Below are 21,162 nucleotides of genomic sequence, written 5' to 3'. Positions count from 1 at the left end.
GTCGCCAGTCTGTCGCAGGGCCTCTAACTCGGTCAATTATAAAAGAAATAAATATTCAATAGATTGTTGGTACTTTATTCTTGTTATTTTTTCGGTTTTGATCATTTTTCACAAAAAGCGAACTATTTGATTGGTGATGTGTCCCGTTGTCACGGTAACATGAGATCAGGTCGCTGGGCCGACAGACCTGGACTACAGAGACTAGGTCAGAGACACAAATCCTGATAGATAGAAGTCTAGAGTTCTGTTCATCCATATGTTTTGTGCTCACAAATGACACTTCTGATATCTGAGTTAACACTGTACAAATGAATAAAATTAGACAGTAAAAATAAAGAAATAAATGTTCTCTCTGGCCTTTTCTTTTCTTGTTCAAAAGCCTCATATTGTTGTGTAAAATGTACCATTGTGATTAATCACAATCCAAAAGTGTGAATAATCTGATTAATTATTTTAATCAATCGACAGCAATAGTTCGAATGGGAATAACTGGAGGAATTTTCTATCACAAATATGCTAGAATACAACAATACAATCGATGGCCGGACTGGGAGAGACTCAGTAAACCTAAAGGAGAGAGGATGCAGAACGAGTCTTTGTGAAAACATGCGCCGCACGCTTGTAGAAATGTTTTCTCGTGACCAAATTAGTGCTCCACAAACGACTATTTTAATAGTCGACTAATCACTGATTATTTTTTCCAATTAGTCGACTAATCGGGTCATTCACAAAATGGATGTAAAACAAACCTTAACCATCATTAGCTTTACTAAAAACTAGATATACAGCATTACCTGTGATAATGTTAGTGTGAATGCTGTAAGCTGAATTTGGCTGCTGAAGATGCTGAAACTGAAAGCTAGCTAAAATATTACTTAAATGCCAAATTAGCCTAAATTTTTTTTAAAAGCTATCCACTCTAGCTATCATGCAGCTAAAATATCAGCTAAACTCCAAAATAGCCAAAAAAATGAAAAAAGCCTAAATTAGCCAAAATGACTTGTTTGTAGCCGAAATATTCGCTAAACTCAAAAATAGCCTAAAAAACAGAAAAGAAGTCTAAATTAGCCAAAACAAATTGTTGTAGCTGAAATATTAGCTAAACTCGAGAGTAGCCTAAAAAACCTTAATAAATGCCAAAATAGTCCATAAATCTAGCAGAATACCATTATAACGTTCAACTTTACAACACTCTGACTCCATGTAATATAAAGTAACGGCTAATCGACTATTAGATTAGTCGTTGACTCTTTTAATAGTCGATCAGTCGACTAATCATTGCAGCTCTGGACCAAATGTTGTCAAACTGGATGAAAACCCTGAACTCCAATCACCATGATTATCTCTGGTTCTCACAGCTTTGTTGATCTGTCCCCTTGTTGTCTTCATCGTCAGGGCTCGGTGATGATCAATGAAAACTCCGCCAAGCTAGTGGAGCGCCATCTGACCTTCAAAGAGGGCGTGGCCTACGGCATCGACCAGCTGCTGGAGCCGCCTGGACTGGGAGCGTTCTGCGACATGGCGATGAACAAAACCACCTACGTCAGTCCAGCTGCAGATTGTCCCGTTATCCTCACCCTCCAAAATCCATGTGCTGTTGTTCACAGATCTGACATCATTGGAGGAACTTCAGGAGATTTGAATCAGTCTTTGAAAATGACATGAATACTAACGATCAAGTTAATCTTTGGTCCTTTTGAAGATGTTAAATCAGGGCTTCCAAACTCTGGTTCCTGGAAAGCTCCTGCGTAAATAGACCCGATTGGCTCATTATCAGTCTCTGCAGAAGCCTGATGATGGCGTGTTTGAGGAGAGAGAAAATCCGAGAAGATCCGACAGATTTCAAATAGAAGGAAGAGTATGCTGTATATATTTGGTCACGACCACTTTATTAGGTCCACCTTCCTAGTACGGGGTTGGACCCTTTCACCTTCAGAACTGCTTTAATCCTTTAACTACCCAAAAAAGACAAAAATCATCAAAAAATGTTAAATTTCCTGCTGCCTATTCCACCCAAAGTACATTTTTTTTTCTAAAAATACATAGGCGTTCTGTAAAAGTTACTATCTGGTGCACACCAGTTACTATCCAGACCTTTTTTTTTTGTTTAGTAACTGGTGCGCCCCAGATAGTAACTGAAAAAAAATGTTTTTTCTAAAGTTATTTATTTCAATTTTTGGGAAAAAATTGTTTTTTTACTTTAATTTTTTTCTTCAATGTCCCTTTAGGGCCTCCGTACCTTGAGGGTAAAACACACAATTGATATTTTTTAAAACCTATTTGGTGGATCAGACAGTTAAAGGGTTAATCAACAAGGAATCATTCCTCTGAGAGTTTGATCCATTCTGACATGACAGCATCACAGTTGAACATCCATGATGCCGATCTCCCGTTCCAGCACATCCCAAAGGTTCTATTGGGTTCTGGTGACTCTGGAGGTCATTAGAGTCCAGAGAACTGATTGTTCTGAAATGATTCCAGCTGTAGGACATGGTGGAAGTAGCATCAGAAGATGGTTCTCTGTGGTCATTAAGGGATGGACATGGTCAGCAACAATACTGTAGGGTTGGTACTGTGATCAATTGGTACTAAGGGGTCCAAAGTGTGACAAAGGAATACTCCCCACACCATGACACCACCTCCACCAGCCTGAACTGTTGATCCATTCAGGATGGATCCGCTTTCATGTTGTTGACACCAAATTCTGACCCTTCCATGTGAATGCTGCAGCAGAAATCCAGAGTCATCACATCTTTCCATCTTCTATTGTCCCGTGTTGTGAGTCTGTGTGAATTGTTGCCTCAGTTTCCTGTTGTTAGCTGACAGCAGTGATCCCCGGTGTGTTCTTCTGCTGCTGTAGTTCATCTGCATCAACGTTGTTGTGTTCAGAGATGTTCTTCTGCAGACCTCGGTTGTAACCAGTAGTTATCTGAGTTCCTGTTGTCCTTCTATCGGCTGGAACCAGTCGTGACATTCTCCTCTGACCTCAACAAGAACTGCAGCTCTCTGGATATTTTCTCTTTTTCTGACCATTCTCTGTAAACCTTAGAGATGGTTGTGGGTGAAAATCCTAGTAGATCAGCAGTTTCTGAAACATGCCAACAACCATGCCACATTCAGTCACTTCACCTCCTTTCTTCCTCATTCTGTTGATCGGTTTGACCATGTCTACATGCAGTGAGTTGCTGCCATGTGATTGGCTGATTAGTAACGAGCAGTTGGACAGGTGTGCTAATAAAGTAGCCGGAGAGTATAGATGGGCGGACAAAGTCCTAGCTTCAGGGATTGGTTCGGTTCTGCATCCTGACAAAAGTAGCCTCAAGTGCATCATTTGTTAGAACCAGCTCAGTGGCCTCGTGGTAGAGCGTCCGTCCCGAGACTGGAAGGTTGTGAGTTCAGATCCGGCCGAGTCAGACAAAAGACTCTGACAATGGGTGTCTCCCTGCTTGACACTCAGCACTAAGGGGTTGGATTGGAGGTTAAACCACTAAATGTTTCCCGAGTGCTGCTGCGTCTGCAGCTCACCACTCCCCCAGGGGAGGGGTCAAATGCAAAGAACATCTGGAATAATATTCATGTCTTTTTATTATTCCTAATTATGTTAAAAATTTTGGTTTCAGAGTTTTAAAAATTAACATTATGTTAGCTTTATGGACTATTTTGGCATTTATTAATATTTTTTAGGCTATTTTGAAGTTTAGCTAATATTTCAGCTACGTGCTAGCTGTTTTGGCCAACTTAAGTTTTTTTTTTTTAGTTTTTTAGGCTAATTTGGAATTTAGCTAATATTTTAGCTGGCTATCAGCTTCAGTGTTTTCAGTTATCAATTTTAGCATCTTAAGCGGCCAAATTCAGCTTACTGCATTCACACTAGCATTATCACAGGAAATGCTGTATATTTAGTTCATAATTATATTAAAAAGTTACGATTGTAAAAAGTGTAGAGTCTAGAGTGTTCAATAAATGTTTATCGTGTTCGTCCCGCGACCTCAGGTGTGTTTTGGATCTATGCCCCTCTGATTGAGTTTGACCGTCCTGCTGTAACTCCAGTTGAGTATGGAAGTGTTGGTAAATGTCAGCTGCTCAATCTCAGGCAATAGTTTAACAAACTCAAGAGGACTTTGTCAGACTGTCATAGCAGAGTACCAGACCAGAGGTTTTCTCCGCCCTGATTTATGTACTGAAACATGTCTGTCTGTATGTTTGGACGCTAAATGAAAGACGGTGTAAGAAAGTTCTTCTTTGGATGTTTCAGGGGAGATGTGGAAACTGTCTTTATCCTCCGTCCTGTCCCCTCACACACCTTTACACGGTAATCCTGCTTCTTTTTTTGACCTAATGCACGTTAGGGGCTCGTGCACGAGCTCTGCAGAAGTAATCGAGGCTTCTGCATTCATGCAGGGTGTTAACGAGCGCTGTCGAAGGTACAAGTCCCCGTTCAGGAAGTCCTACTCTGGCTGGTACGGAGACCTGGACGGTCGTCTTGGACAGTCTGGCTGCAGGAGGGTTTGTCAGTATAGTCCCTGGGTACCAAAGTGCTGCAAAAACCACTACGGCAGAGACTGTCAGGGTATGACAGGAAGGCGTGTTTGGTTGTAAATGTCAAGGTTGTAGTGTGACGTGATTCCAGCATGTCTCCGTGTTCAGTCTGTCCAGGCGGTCTGGAAGCTCCGTGCAGCAACCACGGCTCATGCAGAGACGGTCATACGGGCTCTGGGACCTGTAAGTGTGACGGAGGATTCAAGGGAAAGGCCTGCGAGTCGTGCATGGCTGGTTACTACGGCGCCAACTGTACAGGTACGTCTGAGGGTCGGGTCGAACACCTGTGAAGCCTCTGCTTTAAAGAACTGACAGAAAATCCGGTTTTCTCTTGTTTTACTTTAGGTTTACTTTGGTGATACGTCGTTCTTTTTACCACTTACTAATACTGTCAAGTGGAGTATAAACACGATTGGTTAACGATCCAGTAGAATACACAAATCTAGATATTTTAGCCACTCCCCTCTGAATAGCTACTAACCATTGTTATGCAGCATAAGATAAAATGTACTTTAAAGTTAACAGACACACACAGCAACAAACATCATATTAAAAAGTAAGAATCGCGGTTCGATTCATGAATCTGATCAGATCGCCGTCTGAGCCACGATCCACAGCCCTGATGTAAAAATGTTTGTGTGTTTTCTTTACTGGGGCTGCTATAAGCAGCACGTAAGGATAAAGTATGATGTTGATGTCATCCAGATTTGTTTTTTTGACACCCCCCCTAAGATCCTGCAGACGGAGTTCTGTTCACATGATGAGTGCAGCCTGACTGTTAGAAAGTCAATCATCAGAGTAGTTTGACTCTGACTTCACTTAACACAGCATGCTCTCTAAGAACTCACTCAGTCCAGGTTTGTAGCAGCGGCTGGAGCTTTACTGACTGATGGGATTCTGTCCCTCAGCCTGCAGCTGTGAGAAGCAGGGGAGGTGTGACGACGGCGTGGAGGGAACCGGGACATGCGTCTGCTCTGCAGGCTGGGAGGGCGAGCGCTGCCAGAATAAGTTAGGTGAGTTTTCTCTGGGACAGGTGAGGCCTAACATGCTGCTAGAAGAGCCAAGATGAAGGTGGACGGTGATGTGATGTTCGTGTCATCTTAATAATCCAGACACTGATGGGCTGGAGGAGGAGTCAGCCATCTTTAACAGTTAAAGAACCGTTTCTACTGATCATAATCTAGGAGGAGTCTTACTTTGGCCTTTAAGAAATTTGGATTTGCATTCATGACCTTCTTTTGTTTAATAATAAATATGAATTATATCTATTTTTGGCACAAACAAAAGCAAAAACATAAAAAGAACCGAGCATCTTTAAAAATGTGATTTTTTTTTTTAATTTCTTTTCCAAATAAAAGCTGTTCTTTGCCAAACAGAACCATCTCAGAGCAGCTAGAACAAGATCATATGTGCTTTTAACTCATAAAAGATCAAACTTTTTACCAAAATCTTTTTACTAAAATCTATTTATTCTGGACGTAGGGATGTAAAAATGTACATAGTTTATCATCTATGTGAACCTCAGCGATCAATTTATAAATGTAACTAATCTAAATGTAATAAATGCTAATTAAATAATCCTTACTTAAAAAAAAATCTATTTTATTTTTTTTCAATTTATTTATTTTGTTCTTCTTCTCCTCTTTGTCCTCAGCAGTCTTCCACTGCTGGGTTTAGTTATTTTAGTTTGGGGTTGGTAGTCTTAGTTTACAGGCTTTGTTTATTTGTTTCTTTAGGTAGTTTTGTTTACAGGGAGCTGCTGAGTGAAGGTCGACATGCTGGTCAGCAGTCTCCATGACTGATTTATGTTTGATCAAAGATCCACACGTGGATCTGCAGGTTGAAGACTCCTGATCTAGATTATCCTGTATTTTGTGGAACTACATCTCAGTGGTTTTATGAGGGGAGAGTAAAGTGAAAAGAGTCAGAAATACATTTGTTGTTCCAAATAGCTGTAGATGTTATTCTCTTTGTGACATTTAACTTTATTTAGTCATTTTGATTGGTGTTTTTAATCCCTAAATTGTCTTCTCCGTTCTTCAGGGTCAATCCCAAAGGAGTGCCGACAGTGCCACGCTCAGGCCGACTGCGTGCCCGGCACCGGCTGTCAGTGTAAGCCCGGCTTTCAGGGGAACGGAACCTTCTGCATCCCAGAACCATGTGAGTTCTGTAGAGGTAGAAACTCTCTTGTCACTGCAACATTCTGAGGAACGATCGACCGACACAGAGACACAACCTGTAACGAACGCCGAGACTTTAGGTCTCACACTCTTGACTCTCATTGTGCTGCACAGGAGCTAATCCTTCATGTTCTTCACTTATTTTTGGTTCACCAGGTTCCAGCTCCCCTTCAAAACGCAATAGAAATGAAGATTTATGCTTGTTTTTGTCTAGTTTTTGGGAATGGTAACATGAAATTGTAGCAGTCAGTCGAATGAAGATGAGTCTGTCCTGCTGGTCTGAAGTGGATTGATCTTTGACACAACGATAAACCAACGCAAGAGCTTTACAGAGGAAACAGAAGAGAACAAAATGACAATTCACTCAAATTTACAGTAAATATACTTCAAGTAAAATCAACCTTTTGTTTACCTCGTTAAAACTTCTGACTGGGCTCTAGAGTTCATAATTGTCCTTTGATCGTTAGCTTTATGCACTTTGTATTACAGTCAAGCTTCTGCTTCTCACAAGGATATAACCCGCCTTCAAAATAAAATACATCTGGTCTTTTGGTAATGTCAAAATAAGAGCTTATCCTATTTGTCTAATAATAAAGAAATAAACATTTCTTTCAAGCATTGTAAACATATTGACAACCTTTACATATATAGTTTTAAAGGAATTCAAAAGGTAACTTTTTGACAATATTAGTATACAACTTTAACCCTTTAACACCTGAGGTGTCGCCAGTGACGCTTAAATACAAAATTTGAACATACTGTAACAATTTAACTGTTAAAACAATAATTCCAGTAGATCTACTGGAATTATTGTTTTAACAGTTAAAAAGTTACAGTAAATCAAAGAACAGAAACACTCGAGCTCTGGTGTTAACGAGTTAATAGGGTTGTGTGAATGTTTTGTAAGAGTTCACACAACCCTAAACAAGCTTTATCAGGATGTCTGGGATTCCCGGGAACTTTTGAGCTAACCACCTGCGCCACTGTTTGGGGTATAGACAAAGTACGGGTATTTCAACTGAGTTTGTCTTTTTCGACCAAAATGCTATTTCCAAACACTTTTATTTGAGTAAAATGCTGTCCCTGAGGGCGCATTTTTCTATTCTTAAAGTTTTAAAGAAGATTCATGAATGGTGTGTCAAACTGTAAAGAAAAAAAAATGTAATAATTGATTTGGCGCCCTAGGCGGCCGCCTTGGTCGCCCATGCCCAGGGCCGGCCCTGCTACAGACCACTGAACCAGTGTGGGTGTGGTTTGGCTCGGTCAACGCTTTGAGGTGATCTGATTGGAGTACAGTAATGAACAACTTCTCACATTTCAAAAGTATTTACAGTTTCTTTTTTTTAAGCGAAACACAAACATGTCTTCTGTCAAAGACGTGCATGAGCACTAAAGTAGATTTCTAGTCGTAAACAATGATTCCCTAAAGAATAACTGAGTTTTTGAATATTTTTGAAACTCTGCTTCTCATTCTGATTAAAACACTTTTTTAGTGTTGTGTCTCAGGTTGACATGAAAACATTCATCATCCTTCTGAAAGTGAATCCATGTGTGAATACTTCTAACCACTTCCTGCTGTAACTCGTTATGAGGACTGTCTTTGTGAATCTTCGTAGCTCCTGACCTTTGCTCCGAGTACAACGGCGGCTGCCACCAGGACGCGGACTGTAACCAGACAGGCCTGGTGGTCAACTGCACCTGCCGCGGCGGTTACCAAGGAGACGGCTTCTCCTGTCAGCCCATCAACAGGTGCTCTCTCTCCGTTCGTGACGGCTCGAGTCTTCGGCCTTTTTCGACTTGGTTTAACCCTCAGTTCTGCTCAGGTGTGTTGAGGAGCAGAACGGGGGCTGCAGTGAATTTGCCACCTGCAGATTTACTGGTCCAGTAAGTTGAAATCCTCGACTATTTCATGCTTTATTGAGGGGATTTAGCTGCAGAAGCTGTTCTAGTCGAATAGAAACGATATATTTCAAAGCCGATGCTTGAATTTACACATTAACTTTCTACACGAAAAGGAAAATTCTGAAAACTGATTTTTTTTTTCATCATTCAGAACCAGCGTGAGTGCGAGTGCCTGCAAGGGTACGTGGGAAATGGAGTCCAGTGTTTGGAAAAAGTGGTTCCCCCTGTGGACCGCTGCCAGGACGATAACGGAGGCTGTGCCGCCGTGGCGTCCTGCAAGGACCTGCATTACCACGGTAACGCCTCTGTCTGCAATGACACGTGACAGCTTCTGTAACCACGGTAACATGTAATCACTATCCAAGAACGAGTTCCAGACTGTGTTACCATGGCAACAGATTTGCCTCTAGCTGCTGGTCGAGACGGTGTCTGTTACCAAGGTAACACTTGGAAATGTCTACAAAGCTACGCACCTCATGTTCCTATGAATAAAAAATGACATCACCATGGAAACATGTCCTCGTAACACGAGTTACACCACGTTACCATAACCTGACACATGAAGCAGTGGCGCCATTGGAGCGGGGACCATACTGACACGACTCAGCTGCTTCATTACGTTTCTATGGTAACAGCTGGTGTTGCTTGTTTCTGTGGTAATGTCTTCTGGGAGTTTGGAGCTTTCCGTCAAAGATGTTAGCCAAGCCTCCAAGGCTCAGAGCGCTTTAGCCCCAGACCAGTTTCACCTGCTGCTCATTCTTCAGAGGTTAATTACGGAGGTCGTCTTGGCGTCCGTGAGGAGAGCAGGTGAAGTTATGTCCACTGTGCAGCACACAGCAAGTTTAAAAGGTCAAATGAATGTTGTCCCTCAGCCAACACAGCCGGCGTGTTCCACCTGCAGTCTCCTGAGGGGAAGTACAAGATGAACTTCAGTCAGGCCGACGCCGCTTGCCAGGCTGAGGGCGCCATTTTAGCCACCTATAAGCAGCTGGCAGATGCACAACAGGTAAATGACACGCCCACTTGGGTTTTCCAGTATACTTAGATACTCTACTTTTTAGGATGAAGGAAACATACTGAACGGAGGATGCAGCTATAGCCACAGCTCTTTAACCTCTAATGACATGCTGTAACTTTTTAACCGTCAACATGAAGAAAAAATCTTCTTCCTGAATAGAGTTCAGCCAGATAGGACTGGGGGATGGGTGGGGGGGAGGTCCAAAGCCAAGACGAACCGGAGGCGTGGTCCACAGCCAAGATGAGCCAGAGGCGAGGTCCACAGCCAAGATGAGCCAGAGGCGAGGTCCACAGTCAAGATGAGCCGGAGGCGAGGTCCACAACCAAGACAAACCAGAGGCGAGGTCCACAACCAAGATTAGCCGGAGGCGAGGTCCACAGTCAAGATGAGCCGGAGGCGAGGTCCACAGCCAAGATGAGCCGGAGGCGAGGTTCACAGTCAAGACAAACCAGAGGCGAGGTCCACAGCCAAGATGAGCCGGAGGCGAGGTTCACAGTCAAGATGAGCCGGAGGCGAGGTCCACACCCAAACAGGAGCACAGACGATCCACTTGGAATCTGAACTCTCTCCCTCTTCCTCAGAGGGGGCGGGAAAGAGGAACAACATTGAGCTGCACCAAACAGAAGCACAGAGAACTACATAAAATAAAGAATAGCAGCTCTTTGATGTAACCTAAAATGCTAAAAATGTGCATTAGAACTTGTTCTGAATCCAAAAGCAGTGATTAAACTATTGAGGCTTCTTAGGTGTTACACCATGGCGATGAGCATATTAACTCCTCCTCTCCACTATGCAGTTTCAGTATCCACCGCTGCACCACAGCAGCACTCAGATTCACTTGTTGGGTCCAGAAGAACTTCACGCTTGAATTGACAAACCCAACCCTCCAAGGTCATCCAGTTTGGTTCCACCTGACTTTGTGAATTCTCATTTATGATTTAATTTACTGTTAGGATTTGAACAACGTTTGAGTTTGTAATGTGAGAGTTTAAAAACATGAAAAGAAAGGTGTGCCCCCACTGATAAACATCTGTGCCCCCCCCCCAAAAAAACAAGCATCCGCCCTCTGGAGTCAGGTCTGGGTACTGCCACAGTACATGAGAGGATTTTAGGTTCCACTTCTGCTCTGCTTCCAGCTGGGGATGCATCTGTGTGTTGCGGGATGGCTCAAAGACCAGAAGGTGGGATATGTAACCCAGTTCCCCTCGCCCAAATGTGGAGACAACCATGTGGGCGTGGTCCTGTACAAAGACCCAGTGGATGTGAGCAGCAAGTACGACGCATACTGCTACCGGGTCCAAGGTAGGACCGCTCAGGCCGCCTCTTCACAGACTTTACACCTTTACTGTAGTCCTAAAACGAGTTTCTTTGTTACTATGTTCATATGGATTTGCAGCTTTAGAGTTTGGGGGAAAAAACAAATACTCTGTGTTGAAGCCTATGTAAACTATACAACACTTTTGCTATAAAAAGTTACACCATCACTTTTGCAGGTTAGTTTTTACCCAATATAATAAACTCAATATAAAGTATTTCCCATAAAAACTAGATCAAAATATGACAACACATGATGAATGAAAGTTTTCTTTTGTTTTCAACTGTGGTTTATGTAACAAAACTGAAAATAAAAACATGAGAAGATCATAAAAATATATTTGAAAATTACTGAAAAATAAGGAATTTGAGAACAAAAAATTCCAAGAAAATAATAATAATGATACTGGAGACTTGGCCTTTGGTCCGCCCATTCCTGGGATACGTGAGAATTTACCAGGGACTCTCAGAAAAATGTAACTTATTGAAAATCATGTAAATACTTGTTCTCTTAGGTTAATATAAAAGGTTTTTACTAGGCTGTAAAAACTGTGTTAGTACAAATCTTTTAAGTGACACGGTCTGTCTGCATGCAGACGTGTCGTGTTCGTGTCCAGACGGTTACACTGGAAATGGATTCTTCTGTCACGGCGTCCTGACCAGTGTTCTGTCAACATACAGCAACTTCTCTTTATTCTACAAGGTGAGTGAGGACTGCTGAGGTAACCCTCTTTTCTTAAGATTCTGTCATTCTTACAATCAGTTTACCTGCAACATTCAGCATCTCAGAGGGATGGAAGTGCAGTAATGTTATTATGATTTACTTCTTCCTATGTGCAATACGTGTATATATTTTATGGTTGTCTCTTAAATCTTCCTCTTTATTTTACACATATATATATATTTGTTTATTTTATTGTCCAGAGAGCACCAAGATTTTCTATTTTGTCACATAAGCTCCTTTAGTAAGAAGGACAGTAAAATGATTCTGATTTAAATGAACTTTCTTTGTTTGTGAGCATGACTGTTTAAAGCTGTTTACATTTTTATTTGTTTAATTCAAAGGTCTGTGATGCTTTGGTAACAGCGCACAGCTAATTACAGTTTAATAGGTTTAATAGGTTATAATTTATGTATATATATATATATATATACATATATGTCTGTAGGGTGATGTGGGCCAAAAATAAAATCACTTGTTTTTTATAACCAACTTCAACTTCTGATCTTAGCTGATGTTTTTCTGTCTCTCTGTACTTAAACTAAAATTTAAAAATAATTTTAAAAAAATGAGCTTGAGTGTCTCGTAGAAAGCAGGATTTCTACTTGACAGTCCTTCGGTTTCAGGTGTTAAAACAAATTCTCTCTTTGGATTTGGAAATAGTTTGTTTAAGTAATCAAACCAAAAACAAAACAAAAGAAGACAAATAACAGAATAACATCTCTATGCAGATATATATCTACATGGAAAATATAAATACATTCACATAATTATATAAATCATTCAATTATATTTACTGTATAAATAGACACATTAGCTCCTATAAATAGAGTACGTTACATAATGAAACCTTTAAATATAAAGTTTTAAAGGGAATATTATGAATTGCTCTAAAAGGATTGTGAGGAAGCCAACTTATATAATCCCACTCCTGTTATCTGGACTTAACTCTGTGATCATTAAGGAGTTCTGAACTACTAGTTCTTCCAAACTTTAAGTATGTTCATGGATATGTTTCCATCTTTTAGAGTCATTAAAAATAAGGATTTTAATTAATATTTTATACCTATTTATACTAGCGTCTTTTTCTAATTTGTTTTCTATCGAGGTTTTTGTTCCACTTTGGAGTTTAGCTCCTATTTTAGCAACATGCTAATGTTTTTTGTTAATTTAGTTTACACTTGTGCTCCCCATTGCTGTTAACTGTAACCATGACGTCATCTTTCCTCACAGTGTGATGGTAGGTATGGAGGTTGTGTTCCAGTCTCTGTTGGCCGTGTCATACAACCACCTCTGACCTGGTGTCTGGCTTTTGTGATGTTGCATTTGTGTTGTGCCTTTTAATCTGAAGTTGTGTTACTGTAATGAGTAAATGTGTGAATCCTGTTTGCAAACATGGACACGTTTGTCTTTACCAGATTGAAGCTTTCAGCAGGTCAATCAGATGTACCGACTTCATATTAGACACAGAGAATTCCTGTATCCTCAAATTCATGTTTAATGTGCGTTTTAGGAGGATTATTAAAAACTAGTGAATGTCTTTGAGTCTAAAGAGACCGCCTCTTTGTGTTTGTAGTTTTTGTTGGACTACAGTAACTCGGCGTCAAGAGGCAGAGAACTCTTCGAGGTTTTAGCTCGCAGGACGTCGGAGGTCACGCTGTTTGTCCCTCATGATGCCGGCTTCGCAGACAACCAGGTGATGTGCAACAACGTGGCCAAAAAGTTCAACGTCAACATGTTCAGGTCGAGGGCGGGGTCCCGTGCTGGGCCCCCTGGCGTGGCGGGAACTATCCCGTTCCGCGGTCTCTTACCTTACGGCAGACGGACAGTTGGATGTCTGCGTGTGTTCACTGGAGTGCAGCAGGATCAAACCGTTTGTAAATGTTTCTATTTGTGTAATAGTGTAACGTTACCGTTTGTGTTTAATAGATGATCACAGGTGAGCTTTGAAGGTGAATATCAAGGTGATAACTGGATAAACGGCACCAGTACGCTGGGATCCAACCGGTTCTGATCTGTTGGTCTCTTTAGATCCTGTCTGGAAGTGATCTGGAATATCACATCTCGACTGACCACAGCAGGCGACTCTTCAAGGATCTGATGCACCAAGACGTCATTAAATCGAGGCTGGGGTCCAACCTGGTCGTCACTCAGGGCAAAAATGAGGTCAGCAGTCCGTTCTGTCGGTGCTGGAGCTCATGTTTCTGCTAGACGTGATGCTGAGTTCCAGAAGATGAACGGGTCGAATGGAGTTTGGGTTACTCCACTGTAGGGGGGGGGGGAGTGTCACAGTCAGACGGAGGTCAAGGAGAATGAGGATGAGCGGTCCAGGATCAGCTCCCATCAGGAGCTGGTTCTGCTCTTTCCCCGTGAATGTTCTGTCCTGGGGAGGGAATGAACCCGGACCGGAGCGTGAAGAAATCGTTGGTTTGAGGCAAAAGAGAGAATGGTTGAGCTGTAGGAATGACACCAAAAAAAGGAATATTATAAGTTTTTTCTTTTAAACGTACAAGTTTTTTTCTAATAAATGTAAGAATTTTCATCTCGTAAATGTAAACATTTTTTTGCCTAAATTTACGACTTTTAATTTTGTAAATTTACGAGTTTTTATCACCAAAATTTATAAATTTTAATCTCATAAATTTACTAGTTTTTTACCCTAAATTTCTGACCTTTTTATTTTTTAAATTTGCATTTATTTTCACCTAAATGTACTAGTTTTTTTCTAATAAATTTACGACTTTTAATCTCATAAATTTACATGTTTTTTTCTAATAAATGTACAACTTTTTATCTTGAAAATTTACAAGTTTTTCTTGTATATTTACAAGATCTAAATTTGTAAATTTAAGAGGAAAAAGTCATTCATTTAGCCTTTGACTTTTTAAGTAATAAATATTCTACTTTGTTTTTGTAAATTTACAAGATTTAAAGTTCTATTTAAAAAAAATTCCTAATACTCGTCGTATATTAAGGCCAGTTTATAAACAAAAGATAAAAAACAACTTTAAATCTTGTAAATTTACGAGAAAAAAGCCGAGAATAAAAGTCGTACATTTACAACTTTTATTCTAGTAAATTTATGAGGTTAAAATTTGCAAGAAAAAAAACTTGTAATATGACTTTTTTTTTACTTATTTTTGGGTGACCCTAAAACTTTGTCGTAAAACAAAATCCTTTTTGATTAAAGGTGTGTTTTCCTCCACTTCTCCTTTGTTTTCTGCCGCCGTGTTTCCAGAGCTCTAAGATGGTGAACCAGCGTCTGCTGCTGCAGTGGGACGTTCCTGCAGTGAACGGGATCATCCACGTCATCCAGGCGCCGTTAACCGCTCCCGCCGCACCGGTGAGAGCAGTTTGGTATAAAGTACGATATAGTACCGGGATTACAAAGAAACCAGAAAACATGAAGGTTTTTATAAGTGAATCAGATGAACTTTCCTTTAATGGAACAACAGACTGAAAGAAGAAGTGAAGATACTAGATCTGCTCCTGAAAGAGCCTCCAAAAGCTTTTTGATTTGTTCTTTTCCTTAGCAGACAATTCTATAACTATTAATACATTACAGGGATGTAAGCTCAGAAAAACATCTCTGAGGAACTCAACAACTAAAATACCGTGTTACATATGGGATGCTTTGATCTGCCTTTAGCTTTGAGTCATCTTCAGTGTAACTCCAGGACAAACCTACGAAAGAACCAACACTTTCCTTCAGACTGAAGGAGGGAAACGTCTGTGACAGGAAACTCACTAGAGGCACCACCAGACGTTTTTCAAAATAAATCTCCAAAACACTTTGGTTTTACTAAGTTTCAAACCTTATGGAGAGAATAACTCACCTGTGGTTACTTTTTATAACCTGCTGCATTAAAAGAATTCAAAATGTGTTCATAAATCTTTTTTATCAAACGGTTACACAGTGTGGATCAAATTTGAGAAAGTGGGTAAAAAATCAGCTTTTTTCCTGAACAGTTGAGCCAAAATTCTGACAGCTTAAAAAATATTGTTGTGAGCAAAAACTTACCAAAGAAAATAAAGAATCATAATTGAATCATTCATCATACGAGAACATTTTTTAGCTTTTTGTGAGTGAATTTCCTCAAACGGTTAAAAAAATGGAGCAGGTTTGATCAGAAACGGTCCCAGATGAAGTTCTGTTTGGGTAAATGAACAAACGGTGGTGACTGAAGCGGATGTGTTTCAGTGACAGCTGCTGAGGTCTCTTTTCTCTCTTCAAGGGGAGCCACGGTTCTTCCCCAGGAAAAGGACACTCCAGCAAAGTGTCGGCCATCTTGTTGTCACTGTTGCTGCTGTGCGTTTTGGCTGCGCTTGGACACTATATCTTCAAGCACAAAACAGATGCCTTCCAATTCCACTACTTCAAAGTAAGGAACCTTCAAGTTTTACATGTTTACAAACCAAAGTCACGTCTGAGCTGCGTCCTGACGTGAACCTCCTGCTGTGGTTCCTCTGACAGAACGAGGATGAAGATGCTACCAACAAACCCGCGCTGGTGTCCATCCCTAACCCTCTGTACAGCGGCTCCAGCGCCCTCAGCGAGCCGTTCGGGGTAAGTCCAGCAGACGAGGGTCATTATGGCTGGAAACTGGACCGACCTGGGATGGAAGTCCTGGAAATAAAACAGAACTTTTAAACTGGTTTGATGTGAGTTGTAAGTGTCGATGTGTCTTTATGCTCTAAAATTGAGCAGTTTCATAAAAACGGATCTGTAACGTCTGCAGCGGACACTTGAAGACTCGGGGAGTCTCATCCGATAATCACATACCCAGCTGGACTTGCTGAATCCATCAATAAAATCACTTGTTTGAACTCAGGCATGCCAGAAATGTTTGATCCGTCCTAACTTTGAGTCTGTTATAAAGAACAACATTAGTTCTCCAACAGTGCCCCAAGGCTCCATCCTGGGACCACTTCTATTTAACATCTACATGCTCCCACTGGCCCAGGTTATAAAGAACAACAACATTAGTTACCATAGCTATGCAGATGACACACAGATATATATTAGACTGACACCAGGAGACCGAGGCCCTGTACAGGCTCTTGGTAAATGCATTGAGGACATTAATGACTGGATGTGTCACAACTTACTTCAATTAAACAAAAACAAAACTGAGGTTATTGTCTTTGGGGCTAAAGAAAAAAGGTTGGACGTCACTACAGAGCTTCAATCTATTCAACTAAAAACTACCAACCAGGCCAGAAACTTGGGTGTAGTGATAGACACAGACCTACATTTGATAAACACATTAAGGCAGTCACTAAATCAGCCTATTATCATCTCAAAAATATCTCAAGGATTAAAGATCTGATGTCTAAGCAGGACCTGGAGAAACTAGTGCATGCTTTCATCTTTAGTCGACTTGATTACTGTAACAGTGTTTTTACAGGACTACCAAAAAAAATTAGCCAAAACCAGCTAGCATAATGCTAAATGTTAGCTAAAGTCGGAATTAGCCTTGCCTTAAAATTTTGAGAAAGAGGGAACATTCAGCAGCTGCTTTATTTTTAATTTATCAAAGAAAATAACGGTTGACAGTAATCTTTCAACCATCTACTATCGCTGTACATCTTCCAATAGTAGCTCCAGCGTTTATCCCAAAAATGTGCCAGCCCGTCGACTGGAGACGGCGTTTCTTCCTTCACAGACAGAATGGGGACGCTAATGTGTTCATTTTGTGGTGAAATTAATTCATTATAAGTTCATTTTCCTCACATTTTGAATAAAACAACTCTTAGAACTCACTGAAAGTGTTCGTAAGTTTTAGGATAACCTGAAGTTTTGTCTCTTTTCTTGCAGGATCCTGGAGAACGAGCAGAACCGCCGGAGCGTGAAGAACGCCAGCCGGATGGCGACCAGTGAAAGCCGATTACTCGACACGGCTTTACTGGACATGTTCCATTGTGTTTTTATGTTATCCTCATGAAATAAAGTTTCCTGTTTGTGAAACAGTGATCAGAAGACTTTCTATCTGGTAAAATCAGTCTGTATTTTCATACAAGGTCAAACAAGGTCATCCCAAACGGAGGACCTGTGGACAGTTTTAGGACGTTATGAATCCATGAACATGTTACTGTGATTAAGGACGTCTGAGCTGCTCTTCACTCATTCTCTTATTAATCCAAAACCTGTTGATTAGACCGGATAATTCATCATTTTGACCACTGAAACTGCAAAGAATCATGGGAAATAATTACGTCAGACGAGAAAGAAGTGTAATATTTTCTTTTTAAGGTTTTAATCAGACAAATAGACGTAAAACAACACAGTTCACTGTCAAACGTTCTGTTAGGAAACAGAAAACGTTGAAGTATGGAGAGAAAAGACTCAAAGGATCCGTGTGTGCGTCATTCTTGATCTGTAACTCACACAATGCAGTTTGTGTGTAACTCTGTGTACTTGCAACTTTAAGCACAAAATACAATAAATACATCCTGAACTTAAAATTACAGCAACTTAAAACGAACTACACACACATCTTAGAGAAGTACACACCAATCACACAACAACTACAGATGTGAGACTCTTTTCTCGTCTCCAAGATTTGTGTGTAAATGATGCGTTTAGATGCTGATGGAAAGCTGGGTCATCACAGTTTTCTTATGTGGCGTTGAGAAATAATATCAGGTGAAAAACTGGACAGTTTTCCCACTTTCTTAATCTACATTCATACAACAAATGTGCCGTGACATTCAAGTTTCTGTCACGGCACTATAGCGCTCATCATCATCTATCAAAGGAGACGTCGGCGTCCTGTTCAAGCCATGGAGCGGCGAGCGGAGCGTCTATAGATAAAGTGATTTTATGGATAAAGTGATTTCAGGAAATCTTGGTTTGTGATTTTTACAGAGGAGCTTTAGATAATTCAGCATGAATCCTTTAACTTATAACGAGCTGTGACGCTGCAGGATCTCTCGTGGCGCCCGCTGTGCAGCGCTCAGGACACCAACTTCCATCCAAGAAGCACATTTAATTTAAAAAAAAGTGTTTTTATTGCAGTTTTGTGAAATACGCCCCAAAAACCACCTCCTCCAAGAGCAAAAACTTCTTTTGATGAATGTGATTTTTTTTTTATGTTGGTGTTTTCATTAAGCAGCTTTATTTTCACTAATCCAATTTGCACGATTTCATTGTTAGTGGAAACTCAGCGAGTGACTCGATCAGCAGATTGAAAAACTCGTATCAATTTTCTTCGTGCCAGAGACTGTTCTGGTTACAGTTGGGTGAAGGCGGGAGAATGGGCCGGCCTGGACATAGACGACCTAGGCGGCCGCCTAGAGCTCCATCTGCTGGAGGGGGCGCCAAGTCACAAGGATTATATATAGATTTTTTTTCACTGTTTCACCACTGATTTCATGTAAAAAATGAAAAAGTGATAGTTAAAAAACTTAAATAAAATACCTCAAAAGTTTGATGTCATCAGTAACTCGTGCCCCTCCCTTCCTGTCGCGCGCAGTTAGTGCTCGATTAAAACTTCCAGGATGAAAACATGAAAAGGAGGAAACATCGGCTGAAAGCAGAAGATTTCTGCAGGAGTCAAATCCCGTCGTCCTCAGATGAAGTTCAGCTGCTCTCTGTTTGGTCTTCAAGAAGCTTCTGAACGACGAACAAAACTCAGATCCACCGAGAAGAATCACAGAAAGCCTGAACTCCACTCAGTCCTCTCTAGAAAAAACATTTGTGTTCTTATAGCTCTCTGATATAAATACAAAATGTAATCTTTTCCAAAAATCAAGCAAAAAAAATGTTTTTTTGAAGTGAAATGTAAAATTGATAGAAACAAAAATAACTTGAAATCCAGAGAACTTTGACAAAGATCTGCTGTTTAATATCAGATTTTTTTATGCATTTTTGTCTTTTTCTTCTTTGTTTTTTTAATTACTTAAAAAATAACAATCGATCAATACAAACATAACTTTGTCCTTCTCTGGTGTGTCTATTGTAACTTATTTTGTCTTTATTTTATTCAGAAGCCCTTTGGTACACTGAAGGAGTTGTAAAGTATTGTATTAATAAAAGTTTCATTCACTCACATTTTAATAAAATAACACCATGATATAAAAATGACCAAATAATTCTCTGTAATCTGTTATCTGGACCAACCTAAGTATCTGAATCAGACTCTGATCTCTGAACAGAACGATGATCTCACTGAAGTTTTCCTGAAATATCAAAGGTTTCTTCAAGACATTCAACTATTTCAGGCTTTTCAGCAGCAGAGATCCTTTTTCTTCCCATATTGATTAAAAATGTTGGTCTGCTTCAACATGTGGAACGTTCTTTAGAAGTTTTTCCTTTAATTAAACTCACCTGACAAGATTTAGATTTAGATTAAAGTGCAGCATTTGATTTACTGGATCATGAGTTACTAATTGATAAATTGGGTTTGAACGTTCTGCCACTGAATGAATTAAAAGTTGTCTTGAAAACAGATCATTTACTGTTCTGTTACTCAAAGACGCAAACATTACGTTGTGGGGTACCACAGGGCAGCCGCTTGGGGCCTCTTTTATTATTGTTAACAAATGATTTACCTTTTGTTTTGAAACATGTCACTATTGGACTTTATGCAGATGATTCTACGATCTATATGTCTGACTCCAACGCAGACCATCTGAGTCAAGATCTTGATGATTAGTTGTACACGAATTAATTATAATCTTTTTAAATTGGTAAAACACTAATGGTAAATGTGGTAAATGTGATTTTTGTAATGCAGAGTAAACAATAGAGCATCTATTGATGAAATGTGGATAGTTCTGTTCAAAGACAGTTATCATTTAAAACATTTAAATATTGGTGTTCGGCCAAAAAAAAAAAAAAAAAGGAAAAATGTCCAAAATTGTTTGTGATTCTGAAATAAACTTATTTTCAGCTTCAAATGTTTTGTTTTTTAGGTTTCAAAACTCAAAATTTCAATTTCAACCCTTTTTTTTTTCAAATATGAAAATTTCAGTTTCAAAACTTTTGGTCCCGCTGTGGAGCATTGGGGCGGGGCTAATGCGAACGACCAATCAAAATCGATGAGGGTGGTAACTTCAGTGCTGATGCATTCACTGTCTCTAAGAAATGTGATAATTAGGTCAGAAAAGGGCTGTTCAGTCTGTACGATTAGAGTCTGAAGTTTTTATGAAGCCATTTTATCCAAGCATGAAGATGTTTTCTTCACCTTTATTTAACGCTACAAGATGGCGCTTTAAACGGGCTAGAACGGCGTTTTGGACGCAATAAAACTCTGCTTTTTACACCCATTTTGGGACTTCAGAGTATGATGGTACAGACTAAACTGACATTTTCTGACCACAATCATCACAGTTCTCAGAGTCAGTGAATGCATCAGGATTGAAGTTACCACCATTTTGATTGGTCCTTCATGTTAGCCCCGCCCCAACGCGCCACAATGGGGCCAAAAGATTTTAAACGGAAATTTTCAGATTTAAAAAAAAAAAAAGAATTTCAAAGTGAAAAA

The 21,162-nt window shown here is 40.1% G+C and overlaps 1 protein-coding gene across 2 annotated transcripts in view; it reads left to right on the top strand.

The window, feature by feature from the left end:
* stab1 (stabilin 1) overlaps window positions 1–17,648 on the top strand; it is a 71,588-nt gene extending 53,940 nt beyond the window's left edge. For both annotated transcript variants that reach the window (XM_024269883.2, XM_024269882.2), the window contains exons 53-70: window positions 1,396–1,542; window positions 4,256–4,312; window positions 4,402–4,570; window positions 4,648–4,797; window positions 5,448–5,552; window positions 6,583–6,699; window positions 8,336–8,468; window positions 8,543–8,603; window positions 8,773–8,917; window positions 9,494–9,627; window positions 10,776–10,941; window positions 11,550–11,656; window positions 13,251–13,370; window positions 13,706–13,840; window positions 14,913–15,017; window positions 15,910–16,056; window positions 16,149–16,241; window positions 17,493–17,648. In XM_024269883.2, the coding sequence (XP_024125651.1) occupies window positions 1,396–1,542; window positions 4,256–4,312; window positions 4,402–4,570; window positions 4,648–4,797; window positions 5,448–5,552; window positions 6,583–6,699; window positions 8,336–8,468; window positions 8,543–8,603; window positions 8,773–8,917; window positions 9,494–9,627; window positions 10,776–10,941; window positions 11,550–11,656; window positions 13,251–13,370; window positions 13,706–13,840; window positions 14,913–15,017; window positions 15,910–16,056; window positions 16,149–16,241; window positions 17,493–17,555 (2,154 nt within the window). In that variant the 3' untranslated portion in view covers window positions 17,556–17,648. The remainder of the gene's footprint in view (window positions 1–1,395; window positions 1,543–4,255; window positions 4,313–4,401; window positions 4,571–4,647; window positions 4,798–5,447; window positions 5,553–6,582; window positions 6,700–8,335; window positions 8,469–8,542; window positions 8,604–8,772; window positions 8,918–9,493; window positions 9,628–10,775; window positions 10,942–11,549; window positions 11,657–13,250; window positions 13,371–13,705; window positions 13,841–14,912; window positions 15,018–15,909; window positions 16,057–16,148; window positions 16,242–17,492) is intronic.
* Window positions 17,649–21,162: the final 3,514 nt, after the last annotated feature.

Source organism: Oryzias melastigma, linkage group LG5, assembly GCF_002922805.2.
Source record: "Oryzias melastigma strain HK-1 linkage group LG5, ASM292280v2, whole genome shotgun sequence".
Lineage (NCBI taxonomy): Eukaryota > Metazoa > Chordata > Actinopteri > Beloniformes > Adrianichthyidae > Oryzias > Oryzias melastigma.
This window is presented reverse-complemented; position numbering and strand designations above follow the sequence as displayed.